This window comes from Lepisma saccharinum, chromosome 5, assembly GCF_977018435.1.
Source record: "Lepisma saccharinum chromosome 5, izLepSacc3.1, whole genome shotgun sequence".
Lineage (NCBI taxonomy): Eukaryota > Metazoa > Arthropoda > Insecta > Zygentoma > Lepismatidae > Lepisma > Lepisma saccharinum.
In genome coordinates this window covers 3,773,051-3,787,879 of record NC_139233.1, presented here as the reverse complement: position 1 = coordinate 3,787,879, position 14,829 = coordinate 3,773,051, and the positions used below count along the sequence as shown (strand labels likewise).

The window sequence follows — 14,829 nt, the reverse complement described above, 5'->3', positions numbered from 1 at the left end:
ACCAACATCGAACCATTATTTTAATGTTTATGAAACTTGTAGGTATTTTTTTCTGCTTATGGTCTCCTGTGTAGGTATTTTTTTCTGCTTATGGTCTCCTGTGTTGCTTGCACAGAACTGATTGGTGCGCATAGTGTCAAAGAGAGACCAATAGGAAATTCCAATCGATACCCCCTGCTACGTGGCTGTTGCTTTTGGAGATATATCTTCCAATTTGTCACTAACTCTTCCTTTGTACATATGTACATCTTGTTTTGTGTTACTGCATACTGTAAAGTACTATCAATTTGACACTTTTCATTTTTATATTTTAGTAGAGATGGGCCGATTTGAAATTTTTGCCGATACCGATAAAGTACCGATATAATATTTACCGATACCGATAACCGATATTCTACCGATCCGATATAAAATTAGATATGGTACTTGAAGAACATGAAATGTTCCTTGATCTCCTTAACAAATGTGTGTTTCGAGGTGACTGCATTGCAAAAGAAGTTGAATATTTAGACAATTACTTTTTTAGAAAGTAGGGCATCGAGATTGTCCATAAAAATTACAACAAAATGGCCGAATTTTGCACTAAATTATAAGATATTTATCGATATATCAGATCGGTAAAATAATCGGTAATTTTACCGATAAACCGATACACCAATATGCCTATATCGGCCAATACCAATAGAGTACCGATTAATCAGTCCCATCCCTATATTTTGGTGAAATTCATACCTTGAAATGTTTTAATAATCAATTTTGTTTGTTCCTGAAACAGGAAGAAATGTTTTTTTAAATGAATTTGCAAGGGGGACCAGCAGGGGCTCTAGGGTAGAGAAACTTTGTAATTCTTTCCTGACAAGCTCACACCAAAGTTAAAAGTACAAACGTTAAGTCTATTTCTGATTAAGTTAATTAAGTTAGTTTTTGTTTAAATAGGAAGTGAATCAATTTCTGCATTTCTCTTCAGTTACGAACTCTTTACTTTCTTATGCCTATTGTCTCTAATTGAAGCTTTTGAAGTGTTTTGAACAGCTGGCCTATGTACTATTTTTATACTTACGGAAGATGTCATTGTTGTGATATCTCTGTTGCTTGTGCATTTGGTGTAGAAGTGTCAAAGGAGACCAACAGAAATTTCCAGTTATTGCTTCCTACTACACAGCAATGTGTTTTAGGGATATGTAAAAAATAAGGAAAACAAGGACTTCTTCTTCAGAAGAAAATTGTGTGTCATATACGTCTAGCAATCCAAGTTTGCCTTAACCTGTTGTTATTCTTGCACTTGCTGAACTATTGACCTTCTTCCTACTAAAAACCATCCAACATTGGCACTATCCACTGTCACTTCCAGTTTCAGGGGGAGCTACATGGACCATTTCATGGTGGTTGCAATAAAATGCAGTTTTAATATTGCACAAGTAAAGTTTCCTGTTTCCATGTTGTGGAAAAAAATTCAGTTCACAATGTGGAAACTGGAAACTTTACTTGTGCAATACACAGACAATGTTCCCACATTTCTGTTGTTTCTGCATTTAATGTAGTCTTTTCTTCGTCCCAGTGTATTTGGTTCTGTTATGCTATTTGCTTTGTCCAGAAACATGTATGCATATATGTGGTGTTAGTGTAAATACTGACACTTTCAAAGTGTATGTAATGCACCAAGGGTAAAGTTTTACTCATCAAGGTGGTGAAATGTCAAGAGAATATAGGTTCCTTACCAGTTGGAGCTAATGATGTGTTTGTAGCATATTTTCACGGAACAGATTAACAGATTGCATTGTTGCAATAGATTTTGCTTTGGTAGCTCGCTACTCCACACTGAGAATAGGCAACATGGATCCCTTATTTTCATGCTCGCAAAAGTTGTGTGTTCCTTTGCTGCTTTGGGTCTCCTGTGTTGCTTGCGCACAACTGATTGGGTGCATAGTGTCAAAGAGAGACCAATAGGAAATTCCAGTTGTTACTCCCTGCTACATAGCTGTGTTTTGGGGTTACGTAGAGCGGAAACATTATTTTGTGATTCATCGGTAACTCTGTGTCTACATATGAACCCCTTCTTGTTTCGTATTACAACTGCATACCGTAAAGTACTATCACCTTAGAAAAATATTGAAATTTTGTCATCCACCCTAACAATCCCTTGAGTAGGTAAAAATTGAAATTTGAAGCAAAATTTCTCCTTTAACCTCTTAACATAACAGATTATTACAAAAAATATGTTTCAATTTTAGTCTAATTTTTTTTGTTGCAGAAATGTAATAAGCATTTAGGTACAATAATCATGGCACCTCTTATATTAATTTTTAGGAACTCGACAATGAAATACTGACCTCACAAAAGTACAGATTTTAAAATCCGTGATGAAAATGAACACTATTTTTCCTGATCTCTCATGCGAAGCTACAGGTGGGAACTGTCCAGAAGTATCAATTTCACAAAGGAAAAGGATATTATCACTCATCATTTAACTAAAAGGCACAGTAGCACAAATACAAATGGAATTTTTGGACTATATTTTCTACTTATTTTTAAGACTTGTAGCAATATTTTTTTCACCAGACAATAAGATTGTGCTAGGTAGACTCAAAACTTCTCGATAATGCACAGAAAAGGAACACACATTTGAAATAAAATATAAAATTTTCATTTTTGAATTGAAAATACAAAAGTTATCTACATAGCTTTCTCCGCTATTTCCTGCAATGATTTCTAAAGCAAAGGATACTTTTTATTGTGAAAACTGTACAGGAGAAAAGTTTCGCTACTTTTTGCTATTTTTGACAAATTTAGCTTATTTGTGTCCTGCTGTTAATGGGTCTGCTGCGAACCGAAACGTGATCACATGTGCACACGCTGTAGAATGGGAGGTCTCAGATTTCGCTACCAGCTGATAGTTAATACATATAGCAGTAGTACACTGCAACAGCGATTTATCCTAACACAACCCAAATTTCATCAACATCCTTTCTAAAATTTTTCCCAAAGAGACGCACTGTGTAAATATACCCAGAAGCAAAATTACTTCTTAAGTCCGAATTATAATTACTTTAAAGTATTTGATTAACAATACCTTTATTGGTTAAACTTACTTACTTACTTAGTCGCGTCCTCTTCTACCTGCCGGTGTCGAGGGGTTACAGAGAGTTCTCCAGACGTTTCTGTCCATCGCCTTTTCCTGTGCCTCTTTCCATCTTATGCTTCGTTTCTCCAAAATCTCTTTGACACTCATATTCCATGTCTTTCTTGGTCTTCCTTTTGGTCTTGTTCCTTGTGGACGTGCTTCCCATATATGCTTTGGCAGTCTCGTCTCACTCATTCTGCTCAAATGGCCGAACCATCTAAGTTGATTACGTTCAACTGTTTCTTGTAGTGGCTGAGCATTTAAAGATTGCCGAATGGTTTGATTCCTTATCCGATCTTTCCTGGTTTTCCCACTTATTCTTCGAAGGTACCTCATTTCCATTGTTTGTACACTTTGCAGGTGTTTTCCAGTCAATGTCCAATTTTCACTGCTATATGTAAGTGTTGGTATATAAATTGTTTTGTATACAGTGAATTTTGTTTGGGTAGATATTTCTTTTTTGCCTATAAATCCTCGGTTTATCATTTGATATAGCTTTCCTGTCTTCATGATTCTATCTCTTATTTCTTCCTCTTCTTTTCCTTGACTGTTTATAATTACTCCAAGATACTTGAAATTTGTCACTTGTTCTAAAGGTTCGTTATTCAGTTTTATCTTATGGTTTGTCTTTTCTCTGCTGATTATCATTGTTTTAGTTTTCTCCGTATTTATTTCCATATTCTTCTTCTTTAATTCTTCATTAAGAATATTTAGATTATATTGTAAACTAGCCTGTGTATTAGCTATTAGTATAATATCATCAGCGTATATGAGCTCTGTTAGTTTAATTGATTTCATATTCCAGTATCCTACCTGAAATTGTTTCATTTTTATATGGCATTCCTTTATTACTTCATCTAATAGTATTATAAATAGATATGGTGATAGTATATCTCCCTGTTTAACTCCTGTTGTTATTTCAAATTCCTCTGACTGGTGGTTTCTCGTCCTCACGTAACATCTGCATCCTTTGTACCAACTTTGGATTGCTTTTATTAGGTTTTTATCCACTCCTTCTCTAAGGATTTCCATATCTCATTCCAAGGAACTCTATCAAAAGCCTTTTGTAGATCTACAAAACATACATGTGCCTTTTTATTGTATTCTATTGTCTTGTCTGTTATTTGTTTGAGGGTGAAAATATGGTCTTGTACACTTCTTGCTGGTCTAAAGCCTGCTTGACTTTCTTCCAATTGCTCTTCGACATATTTTCTGAGTCTATTCTCCAGGATTCTTGAATATATCTTCCCTGGCACACTGAGCAATGAGATTCCCCGATGGTTTCTGCATTCTCTATTATCCCCTTTCTTGAAGATTGGGATTATTACTGATATCTCCCATTCCTTCGGTACAGTTTTCTTTTCCTATATAACATTCAGTAGGTTCAAAAACAGTTGCTCTCCAGCATTTCCCATGTATTTAAGCATTTCTGGTGTTAAACCATCATGTCCACTAGCCTTACCTAACTTCATTTTCTTTAATGCTGCTTTTAATTCTTCTACTTTGATATCATTTATTTCCTCTTCTTCATCCTCCATTTCTATATCTTCTGTTCTTTCGTTTCCTGTTTGAACCTCCGTCCTGTTAGTTTGTGTTTCATCCTTCAGCAATTCTTCGAAGTATTCCTTCCATCTTTGCATGATTTCTTCTGGTTTTGTTCTTAGTTTACCATCTTTTCCTTTTATGTATTTTAATGGGCTTTCTTTATCTTTTCTCAAGGTCTTTAAAACTTTGTAGAATAGTTTTTGATTTTCTCGGCTGTTCTCTTCCATACTTTCCCCAAATTTTCTCCACGAGTTCTTTTTAGCCTCTAACACTTTCTTTTTAACTATATCCCTTTGCCTCCTATACTCTTCGAAGCTTTCTAAATCATTAATTGATAGGTACTTTTTCCACAGTATTTTCTTATGCGTGACTTCTTCTTTCAGCTCATCTGTCCACCATGCCGTTCTTTTCATTTTGTTTCCAATGTATGTTGTCCCGCAGCTTTCCTCTGCAGACTGTAGCAAAATCTTCTTAAATTCATCCCACAATTTATCTACGTCTCTTTCTTCCTTTTCATGTTTGTCTTGTATCTTTGCTTCTATTAGTTGCTGATATTTTTCTTTAACTTTTGTATCTTTTAATTTGTATGCCTTTATTCTTATTTTATTTTGCTTTTCCTGTCTTCTTTTTCCATTAGTTTTTAGCACTCTACTTCTTTGTACTACTCTTTCCATTATTAATAGTTTATGGTCGCTCCCAATTTCCGCCCCTCTTTTGACTCTGGCATCTCTTATCTTTCTCATTGTATTTCTCTCTACTATGAAATAGTCAATTATAGATTTTTCCCTTCTTGTTGGTTCTTCCCTGGTGTATTTATGGATTTCTTTATGTGGGAATTTAGTATTTACCACTACCATGTCGTTTGTTACACATAATTCTAAGATTCGTGTACCATTATCATTTAATGTCTCTTCTCCATGTTGTCCTATTACCTGTCTCCATTCTTCCGTATTGTTTCCTACCCTTCCATTTAGATCTCCTACTATCAATACTTCTTCCTTTCTTTCATCTATGATTTTCTGTAGTGAATCATAGAACATGTTTTTATTCTCTACTGTATCATCTTCATTTGGACCATAAACTATTATCATTACTATATTTTCTTCTTCTTCTTTAATGTTAACAATCATTATTCTCTCAATTATGAATTCCCAGTCTATTATATTGTTTTTCTTTTCTTCGTGGATCAGAAGTGCAACCCCTCCTCTAGCTCTTTCCATTCTCGGTACTCCACTATATATCAGTACATATCCGTCATCTAACTCAATTTCTCCATTTCCTTTTTTCTTGGTTTCAGTTAGGGCTAAATATTTTACTTCGGTGTTCTTCATTTCTTTTACTATTTCAACTTCTTTTCCGTTAAGGCCTCTGATGTTCCAAGTTCCAAAAGTCGTATACCTTAGTCCTCGCCAATTATCTTTCCTGTAGATCCGTCCAGCCAACTCTCTGTCTTTTCTTTTAATCATCTTTATTTAAGAAGTGTAGGTGATTGGCCTGCAGCTTCCTAGCATAGTGAAGGGGCTGCCTTCTTATTGCTGCTATGCCAGCAATGGGGTTTGGTGGTTTCTCCCCTTTCTTTTGTGGGCTCTATGCTCCAACCTCCACTTCCTTGGAGGACCTGGGATTTTCTGATAGGGGTTTACTCCCCTTAGAAGGATCGGCTTCTCTATGCCTAGAGTTCCTTCCACCCTTTGGTTTTCTGTTGGGGTGACCTTCCCCTAGCCTTTGGAGATCCCTCTCCTCCCTGCAAGGCAGCAGGGGCAGTGCTTATTTACTGGCGGCACTTTCTCGCCATGTCGTAGTGCTGTTATAGGGCTTTTCTGGGATTTTATGAGGATGATCTTGCCATAAACCTTCCTCCCCAGACCTCAACAGCACTACCGCCTCGGTCCGGGACTGCTTATTTGGTATTTCCTTATTCGCAGCTAACCACCATATCTGATGGCCGTTCGCTATCCGCCACCTGCGACCCGCCCAGTAGCTGAGGCTCGCCCTGGGATTGGTTAAACTAATTCTATTAATTTTAAACATCTGTATTGTATTTGACAATTGATAAAAATGAGATAAAAGGAAGAACGTTTAAATACCAAGCTGAAACACAGGAGCGTACATGTGGTGAAATTTCTAAGGCCCTGTGATGGAGAACTAAGGAAGCCCCATAGCTGATTCAAGGTCATGACATTCAGAAGGGTTTACTGAGAAGTGTCACATCAGACACTCATTGGAAAAGATGAAAAAATATATTTCAAAATTGCTTGGGTATTTTTTTTTGTTAGAAATTTATTGTGCATAAATTCATTTTAATGATACTTTTCACAATTTTTCATTATGATTATTAGTATTATTATCGTTATCATTTTTTATTATTACTTAATCTATTTCTGGTGATGTATTTCAGTCTTGCAAGTGCATTGGTTAGTATTATTGTAGTCCCAAGTGTGTATTGAAATAAGTGATAATTACAATTTTTGTAAAAAAAATCTAAATCATACAGGATGGCCATAAAGTCTTTCCCTCATTAAAAAAATATTTATAAAAACTATTACAGGTACAGACAGTCCTATGGTTTGCTGCAAACAATAAACTCATTAATTTTTTTTGACAATGTCAAAACGTTTCCGCAGAACATCTAATCGATATTCTATTTCTCGCCAACATTTCTTGGGTGACCGCAGAAACAGATTCAGTTATCCTTCTGGGTGTGTTCAGATCAGGTACATACACTCTTTCCTTCACATAACCCACACTCTTTCCTTCACATAACCCAACAGGAAAAAAAATCCAGTGGCTTCGTTAATATGCTTGTTGAACACACTCTTGATTCACGGACAGGATTTCACACTTCCGGTTTTCTTAAATTTGGCACACCTTTCAATGATGCTTTTGTGATCAGGTGATGGTCGTTCATATTCCCTTGTAAAATTTCACTGCACACTAATCAGCGATTTGGTCTCGCGATACCATAAGAGACACTGTGCCTTTTCTTGCACTGAAATCACAATTTTCAGTTTCAGCTATTGCTACGCCTCCTGTATTTACTCAACTTGTACGTAAAACAAAAGAAAAAAATAATGAGTACATTAACTTAAAATGACAGTAATTATGTACAGCTGTAATAGTTTTTAAATAATTTTTTGTAATGAGGGAAAGTAAAGTAAGGCCTTTCTGTATATTGATTCTGCACTCAACAGTAAGAAACAGTGACAGATCCAGAAGTTGCAGTTGGAAGGGTTGAATTTCAGTCGGGTGCCTCACCTCACCGAAAAATCTGTTCCAACCTACCCTTACCTGTTTTCTTATAAACAATATATGATACTGTGAACAAGAATCGAGTTGACTTCCATATTTTGGAAGAGAGAAACTATCATCAAGGGGGTCTCTGCTTTGATGTTTGGAGCCACATTGCGCAGTGGTTCGGATCCAAATTTAACCTATGGGTTCAGTTCCGATTAGCCTATCCTCAGCATCAACTGAACTTAAAAAAATATTCACAAGCCTCTTAAACAAAATACAGAATAATTGAGTCTTCAGAAACATTAGGCATAAAAAAATATATACAATAACCTGGCAGTTGGGAGGGGCAATCACCCCTATTGCCCTCCCGTAGATCCGCGCCTGTCAAAAATCAATTAGTGATACCTAGCATGAAGAACAAGAACTAAATGAAAAATGAAAGTGTTTATGGCAATATCTAGTGAGAATCGCAAAAGAAAAACAAGAAATGAGTATACTCAAGGATTCTATTCTATTTTGTCAAAATTAAAAACCCAAATATATTCAGACTTTTACATTAAAGGTTAATGAGTCACTATTACCTCCATGGTGGACTAAATCAGATAGAAAATTCTAACAGGAAGCAATTATGGCCCAAGTGCTATCAGTTTTGAAAATTTTTATTTGGTGGTGCATCTTGAATGTTGAAAAATTTAATTGTTAATTATTGTAAGCATAGACCATTTAGTATTGAACAGTTCTCACGTTTCTATTCAACATAGCTACACTGTTGCCACTGCAGTTATACTTTCTGTGGGGAAGCAACAAAACTTGTAGTATGCTATGGACCAATGAAGGCAACTCAACTTCTGGAATGTAAAATCTTTTAGACGAGATAAAATGAAACCATTCTTTAATGTACAACCATAAAATCCATGATGTTACCCTGCTGGTGTATCTACTGGCATGACACTATTTACATGGCGCATTAACATTTCAAGTTTATCTGTTGGAAACACGAATGGCAATGGGAACCATGAATTGGTGCTGCATGCATACAGGATACAAAGTGTTGGGTTGTAGCATCAAAGCAATGCCTCGGCAGCAAATTATGTTGAGAAAAGTTTGTCTTGAAAGTTAGCTGATGTATGGTGACACCCTTGTAATGATAGAATCACTACAAGATCCTTTTTATTATTAGTTTTTATGTATGTTCAATGTTATTTTTTTTAGTGACAGCTATACTTCTTTTTTATGCAGTTTCCAATATAACTTGCTGTAGGGATGGCCTACGTGACGGTGAAAGCCAGCTTGCAGAAGGCTGTTAGTTTTAAAATCTTGTCCTTTCAACCTGAGGGGGCTTGAAAAAAAGTTCCGTTCACTGTTTTTGTTTTTTTCGAATCGCCTATATAAGAGAATAAATTGAGTAAAGGAGGTTGGCATTCTTACGTTTTTTTTTGGGCAGGAGGAGGATACCTTTGGAAGGTTCTTCGGTGCCGGGAGAGTGGCGGGGCTAGTCAAATGGCTAGCAGTCACGGATCAACCATTTACTTTCATTGAAATGCATAGATAAGTCCACGCATTATTCTTAGAGAAACGTCGTATCAGAGGAATTAAGGAACGCGTTTATTTACAAGAATATGTCTATCTGTTGGTGACAAGCAAAGTACTTTGTTGCGCAAAAATATTAGTTTAATTTTGTCAAGATGTCCGGTTTTTATATAATTTCAAGAACAGCGCATAAATTAGTTGTAATTTCAACCAAGTAGTTTATTTTTGCGAGGCAAAAAGGGGGGGGGGGGGGATTAAGAGAAATATGTCATGTATGCTAGTGACAAGCTAGATACATTTTTGAACTAGTACTGCTGGTCTAGGCCAGTGTACGAACCTCTCATATATATATATATATATATATATATATATATATATATATATATATATATATATATATATATATATATATATATATATATTATGATTACAGTGTTTCAATTAAAGAGGATCACGTCATTTCTTATGTGCGGGTTATTTCATATGTAATTCTTTGTACATATTTATTCAACGAAATAAATAGTATTTTTATACATTTTAAACTAAACGTCAGGTTATCATTCAAGGAAAAAGAACGGTTTTCCCTAATATCCATGGTAAAGAATATGGTAGTTATTTTATGTCTTGAAATCGATTGAACCGTTTTTGTTAGTTTTTTTTAGTGTTATGCTAATTATTTTGCCAGAGGAAGTAACGAAACAAGTAACAGGTTGAACCAAGGCAGGTTGCTCTCCTTAGAAGAGAAATAGAGCATAACACCCTGTATAATCACTCTGGCAGCCAGGCAGGCACGTATGAGCGACCTGCTCACAAACTTGCCACTGAAGTTGTCAGGTTTGATTCTGGTTCTCATATTTGGTGTTTCTTCATGTCTTCAGAAATTTCATTAAATCATCATTCACTCTTGTGATTAGCTACGAGTGGGGAAAAAATTATGTAAGGAAAGACAAGTGTATTCATTTTAAGAAACGTCCATCGATTCGTCAAGTCTTAAATTTTTTAATGTATGTGTATTTTAGTGCAAGCCTTCTGTATTTTGTGGAATTTATTGTAGGTTTGAATATTATTCCAGTGCTAGTAGAGCAGAAAGACAGGAAGTATTTTGAAAGAAAACAACATAATGATGTTGTGCAAAGCCTACACTTCAGAGATATCCTGCAATAGCACTGAATTTCTTTCTTACCTGATTCTAGTGTTTCCTTCCCCGATATTAAGTTGTAGAAATAATATATGAGTGCGAATGATATTTTGTCTAGATATAACTGTAGAGAGTAATTAGTTTTGTAAATCGTGGAGAAACACTTTTTTTATCTGTAAATTGGTGCACCCTGCAGGGGGTTCCTGTGAACCATTTAATGCTCATGACTTTGAGTTTGTTGGTTTTGTCCAGGTTGGCGGATGTCGTAAAAGGAACCGCAAAGCCGAAATGCCAAAGCACGCCCGCAAAGGAAAAGGAAGCAAGCGTGACATCGTCGACTACTTCTGCTACCGCAACTACTACCACTACAACTACAACCACTTCTACAAATACCGCCACAACTACAACCACCACAACTTGTTGTTCGACAAGTCCCAGCGTGACAACCGTGAATGGTTCACCGTCACACTGTAGGGCAGCTTCGCCCCCACCCTCCCCAAAGGTGTCCGAGGCTAAGACACAAACTAGTCAATCCCAGCCCCAAGTGAAAGAAGTGAAGGATGCCGGGGTTGGGAGTGACATTTCCCTTAGCACGGTGACTCTTACCCCCCCGTCCTCCCCTGACAAGTAAGTTTGCTGTTGTGCGAGGCTGTTTTTTTTTTTATTTCAGAATCTTTCGTTGTTTGTCCTTTTTATCTTAACAGTTGGAAAGTAGATTTTTTTTTGTTAAACTTTTTTGGGGGGATTATAACAATAGAAACTGGGACAAACTTTTGTTGACAATAATTGTAAAGTTCAACTGTAATATGGTTAACTGTAGCTTTTATTATTTTCTTACTGGGTATTTCAGAAAAAGGGCAAATGTAATGAAACCAAATTCCCCAATTTTCACAGATATGAGTATTTGCTCACCAATTTGTAAGTCAATTCATTAACATTAACTTGTATCAGCAAATTTTTTCAACCATTTAAGCATCATATTATTTGCACTAGTATAAGTGGAGCACATTATTTGCCCTTTTTCTATTTAAATAGTGAATAAATGTAGCCTCACCTCTTAGTTTAAAGTTTGTGAACCATATATAGTGTATATATGCCTTATTTAGTCTGAATACACAGTTAAGTTCATATTACACTGTATATTTGCATATAAACCTGTCAGATCTTTGTATCATAACCAGTTTCATAGCTACTGTGTATCATAACCAGTTTCATAGCTACTGTACTGGCAAGGAGATTTGTTGGGAAATTGTAGAGTAGATATAGCTTCGTTGCATGTTTATACATTTTTAGTTAGAATTTATCATCAGTAGCATGTAGCTTTGTAATTTTGTTTTATTAAAAACTATTGCTTGGTATTGTAGATCTGCTCTGCTCTAATAAGCATTGGTCCATATGACACATTGTATGTAACTAGTTATTAGTTTTGGTTTTGTATTTATTGTAAATTTATAGGTTTTGCCTTGCAAATTGGGGCTCATTGATGCTATGGTTGAACTGAATGGGTCTTGTCGGAAGGAACAAACAAACCTAGCTGACATTTGGTTTACGTTACACTTCTGTATGCAGATGCTATGATCTAGAGCTTTGCATGCAGTGTTGCAGGCTTCTTCGATGATGTAGTGGTAACACTGTTTGTTGCCTTGTAATCAGGGGTCCCAGGTTCAATACACAGTGATTCAGATCCCACTTTAAATTGTAGGTCCAGTCCTGATTATCCTTTCTGTTTTCGAAACAATCTTAAGGCATGTACTGATCACGAACAAAATAAACTATGTGGAAAAATGAAACTTAACCTTTTTAAGAGTAAATTACTTATCTTTGCATAACCTCCAAACTGGTATCTTTAGACCCTTTGTCATGTTTTTGACAAACCGAATGCTATAAATAAGGAACAAACAGACAAAATTCAGTAGTCACCAATAACCTTGACCATCATGTGTGCAAAAACCTGATCCGGTTGATTGGGAGAGGCCATAGTCCTTCCCATAGATTCATGCCTGTATAAGCTTTGTAATTTTCTGCGATCATACATATTCTTCATCTATGCTATAGTGGAAGTGGTGTGATGAGCACCACGTCCCACCTGCCTTTAACCCCTAGGATAACCTCCTCAACACAAATTGATGAGACAGGGTTAGCTGCCTGCAAGTATATACTGTTTGCCTATGTCAGCTTAAAAAGCAAATTGATAGGGATGGATATGTAATTTTGAAGGTTGTTCACAATGATTAGTTTTTTTATTGATTGTTAAAAGAAAGTTTTTTTTATTGATTGTTAAAAGAACCTTTATATATATGTACCTGTAGGAGATTGTATTGTCGCATACAATTACGATGCAAGTGAACTTTAATCGAAGATTATTCCATCAAATGAGCCCCAATTCAATATGGTTTTGTTTGTGTTAGAGAATAGTAAACAAAAATATGAATAGTAAAATTAAGAAATCGAAGAAAAAAATTGTTTTATTGTTATGATTTTTTTTTGTTGCCACAGTTTGTATTTTTAAATGTATACATTCTAATTGTTTCAGCAGATTTCATATGCTTCTTGACAAATATTTATTGATCACATACTGGTATATGAGACTAGATCACTTTGTATTCTACTTAATATTTGATGTCCAGTTATAAGTCAGCTAGTAAGAAATTAATATTTTACAATAGAGATGCTTTAGATTCCATGAGAAAGCTTGGTTGTAAGACTAGTTGATTAGTCACGTTCATTTTTCTGGTGATCTGACCAACTTTCACTTTGCAACTATTTGTTGATGTTCAGGTTTTCATATGCCATGTGATGAGTGTTAGTTTCATGCTCAGTACAGTGTATCAAAATTAATAAGCTTTTTATGTAGGGATGAAAATGTAGTTCTGATGTTAAGCACAAAAGTTGCAAATGTCATCTGCTACAATGGATACCATGTAAGGTATTAGTTTTGCAAGTGCCAAATATGTATTTTGTGGTAGAAAAAGCATGAAGAAAGTAATAGATAAGAGTACATTTGGTGGTTTTTTCTGGCAGGGTGAAATAAGAACTTGGATTGAATGTTAATGAGGAGCATGGAAAGACTTATTTGAAAATTCCATTCATTAAAGGAAAATATGAATCTTCTACGGCAAAATTTTTCATTTTGGAACTTTGGCAGGAAGTGTAAATTTTTTGCACGTCAGAAATATTAAAATTAAAATAAAACCACTTCAAACAGAGGGGCATATTTGTTTTTACATTTTTTTAATTTTTTTTTATTTTTTTATTTTTTTTACTCTTGAGTTTTACACATCTAAATTTATTTTGCTATTGTTTTTCCAGACTTTACAATTGTCCTTTACCTACTATGTCGGTTAATAATTCCTTATTTTTATCATTACACTGTCAACGTGCATAACATATAGATTGCTTTATTCAAAATGGCATTTGCATGCCCAAATGCTGACCCCTGATAATGTTCCCTAATGCGATTCAAATATTTTAAAGAAAAAGAACAAAATAATACACAGGATTCTACTTCAAGCCTATTCAGTGTCCAATGTGGCTTTTCTACCCTACATGATTTTGTATTTTCTTATATTTTGGTTGAGATGAAACAAAATAGTACCTCACATGGTATTCTTTTTTTTTTTCTTTTAGTTTGCTAAAAACTTGAAGCAAAGCTCTATTCAAGTTGAATACAGCATGAGTTCTCAGTTTGAAATAAACCAGTTAAAATGGAAAAATATTTGCTGAAAGCTAAATTAGTTTAAAACTTTTATATGTACTATTTGATTAAAAAAAACAACAGAAATGTGTGTAAACGTTGTGCATAATGTTAAAGCTTTCCTTGAGTAAGAAAAGTGCTCAGTGTGTTATGAAAAACACAAGTGTCAAACTATTTTGAAATAAAGTACTTTATTAACTTAAAATAAATTATTTCTCAGTTAGAAATTCAGAATTGCACACTCTTTTGTGTTTGCATGTGTGTTTATGGAGAGAAGCTTTGTTAATAAACGATAGGGTTACTGGTTCTGGCCACGTATTTTTTCTGTGTTAAAAGGATAAAGGCTTTGATGTAATACATTTATGTTGGCTTGTTTTGTTGTGAGACCTGATTTATGAATATTTATTTCAACGGTTTGTGCCTGTTTTGGAAATAAATGCCTCTTTCTGATTTCTTTCATTTGGATTTCTGTCTTTGCACGAATGTGATTCCAGTTTCATTCTCAACTGTACCCGGTTTGTGGTTCCAAGTTTTTTGTAGCTTCATCTTTTTTTTTTTGAGGGCTAA

The 14,829-nt window shown here is 35.1% G+C and overlaps 1 protein-coding gene across 8 annotated transcripts in view; it reads left to right on the top strand.

The window, feature by feature from the left end:
- The window catches only part of Larp4B (La-related protein 4B), a 226,881-nt gene that overhangs the window by 197,892 nt on the left and 14,160 nt on the right, over positions 1–14,829 (top strand). For 6 of the 8 annotated variants that reach the window (XM_083121999.1, XM_083122001.1, XM_083121997.1 and 3 more), the window contains one exon: positions 10,821–11,195. The exons of the other annotated variants lie outside the window; for them this stretch is intronic. In XM_083121999.1, the coding sequence (XP_082978125.1) occupies positions 10,821–11,195 (375 nt within the window). The remainder of the gene's footprint in view (positions 1–10,820; positions 11,196–14,829) is intronic. 8 annotated transcript variants of the gene reach the window in all.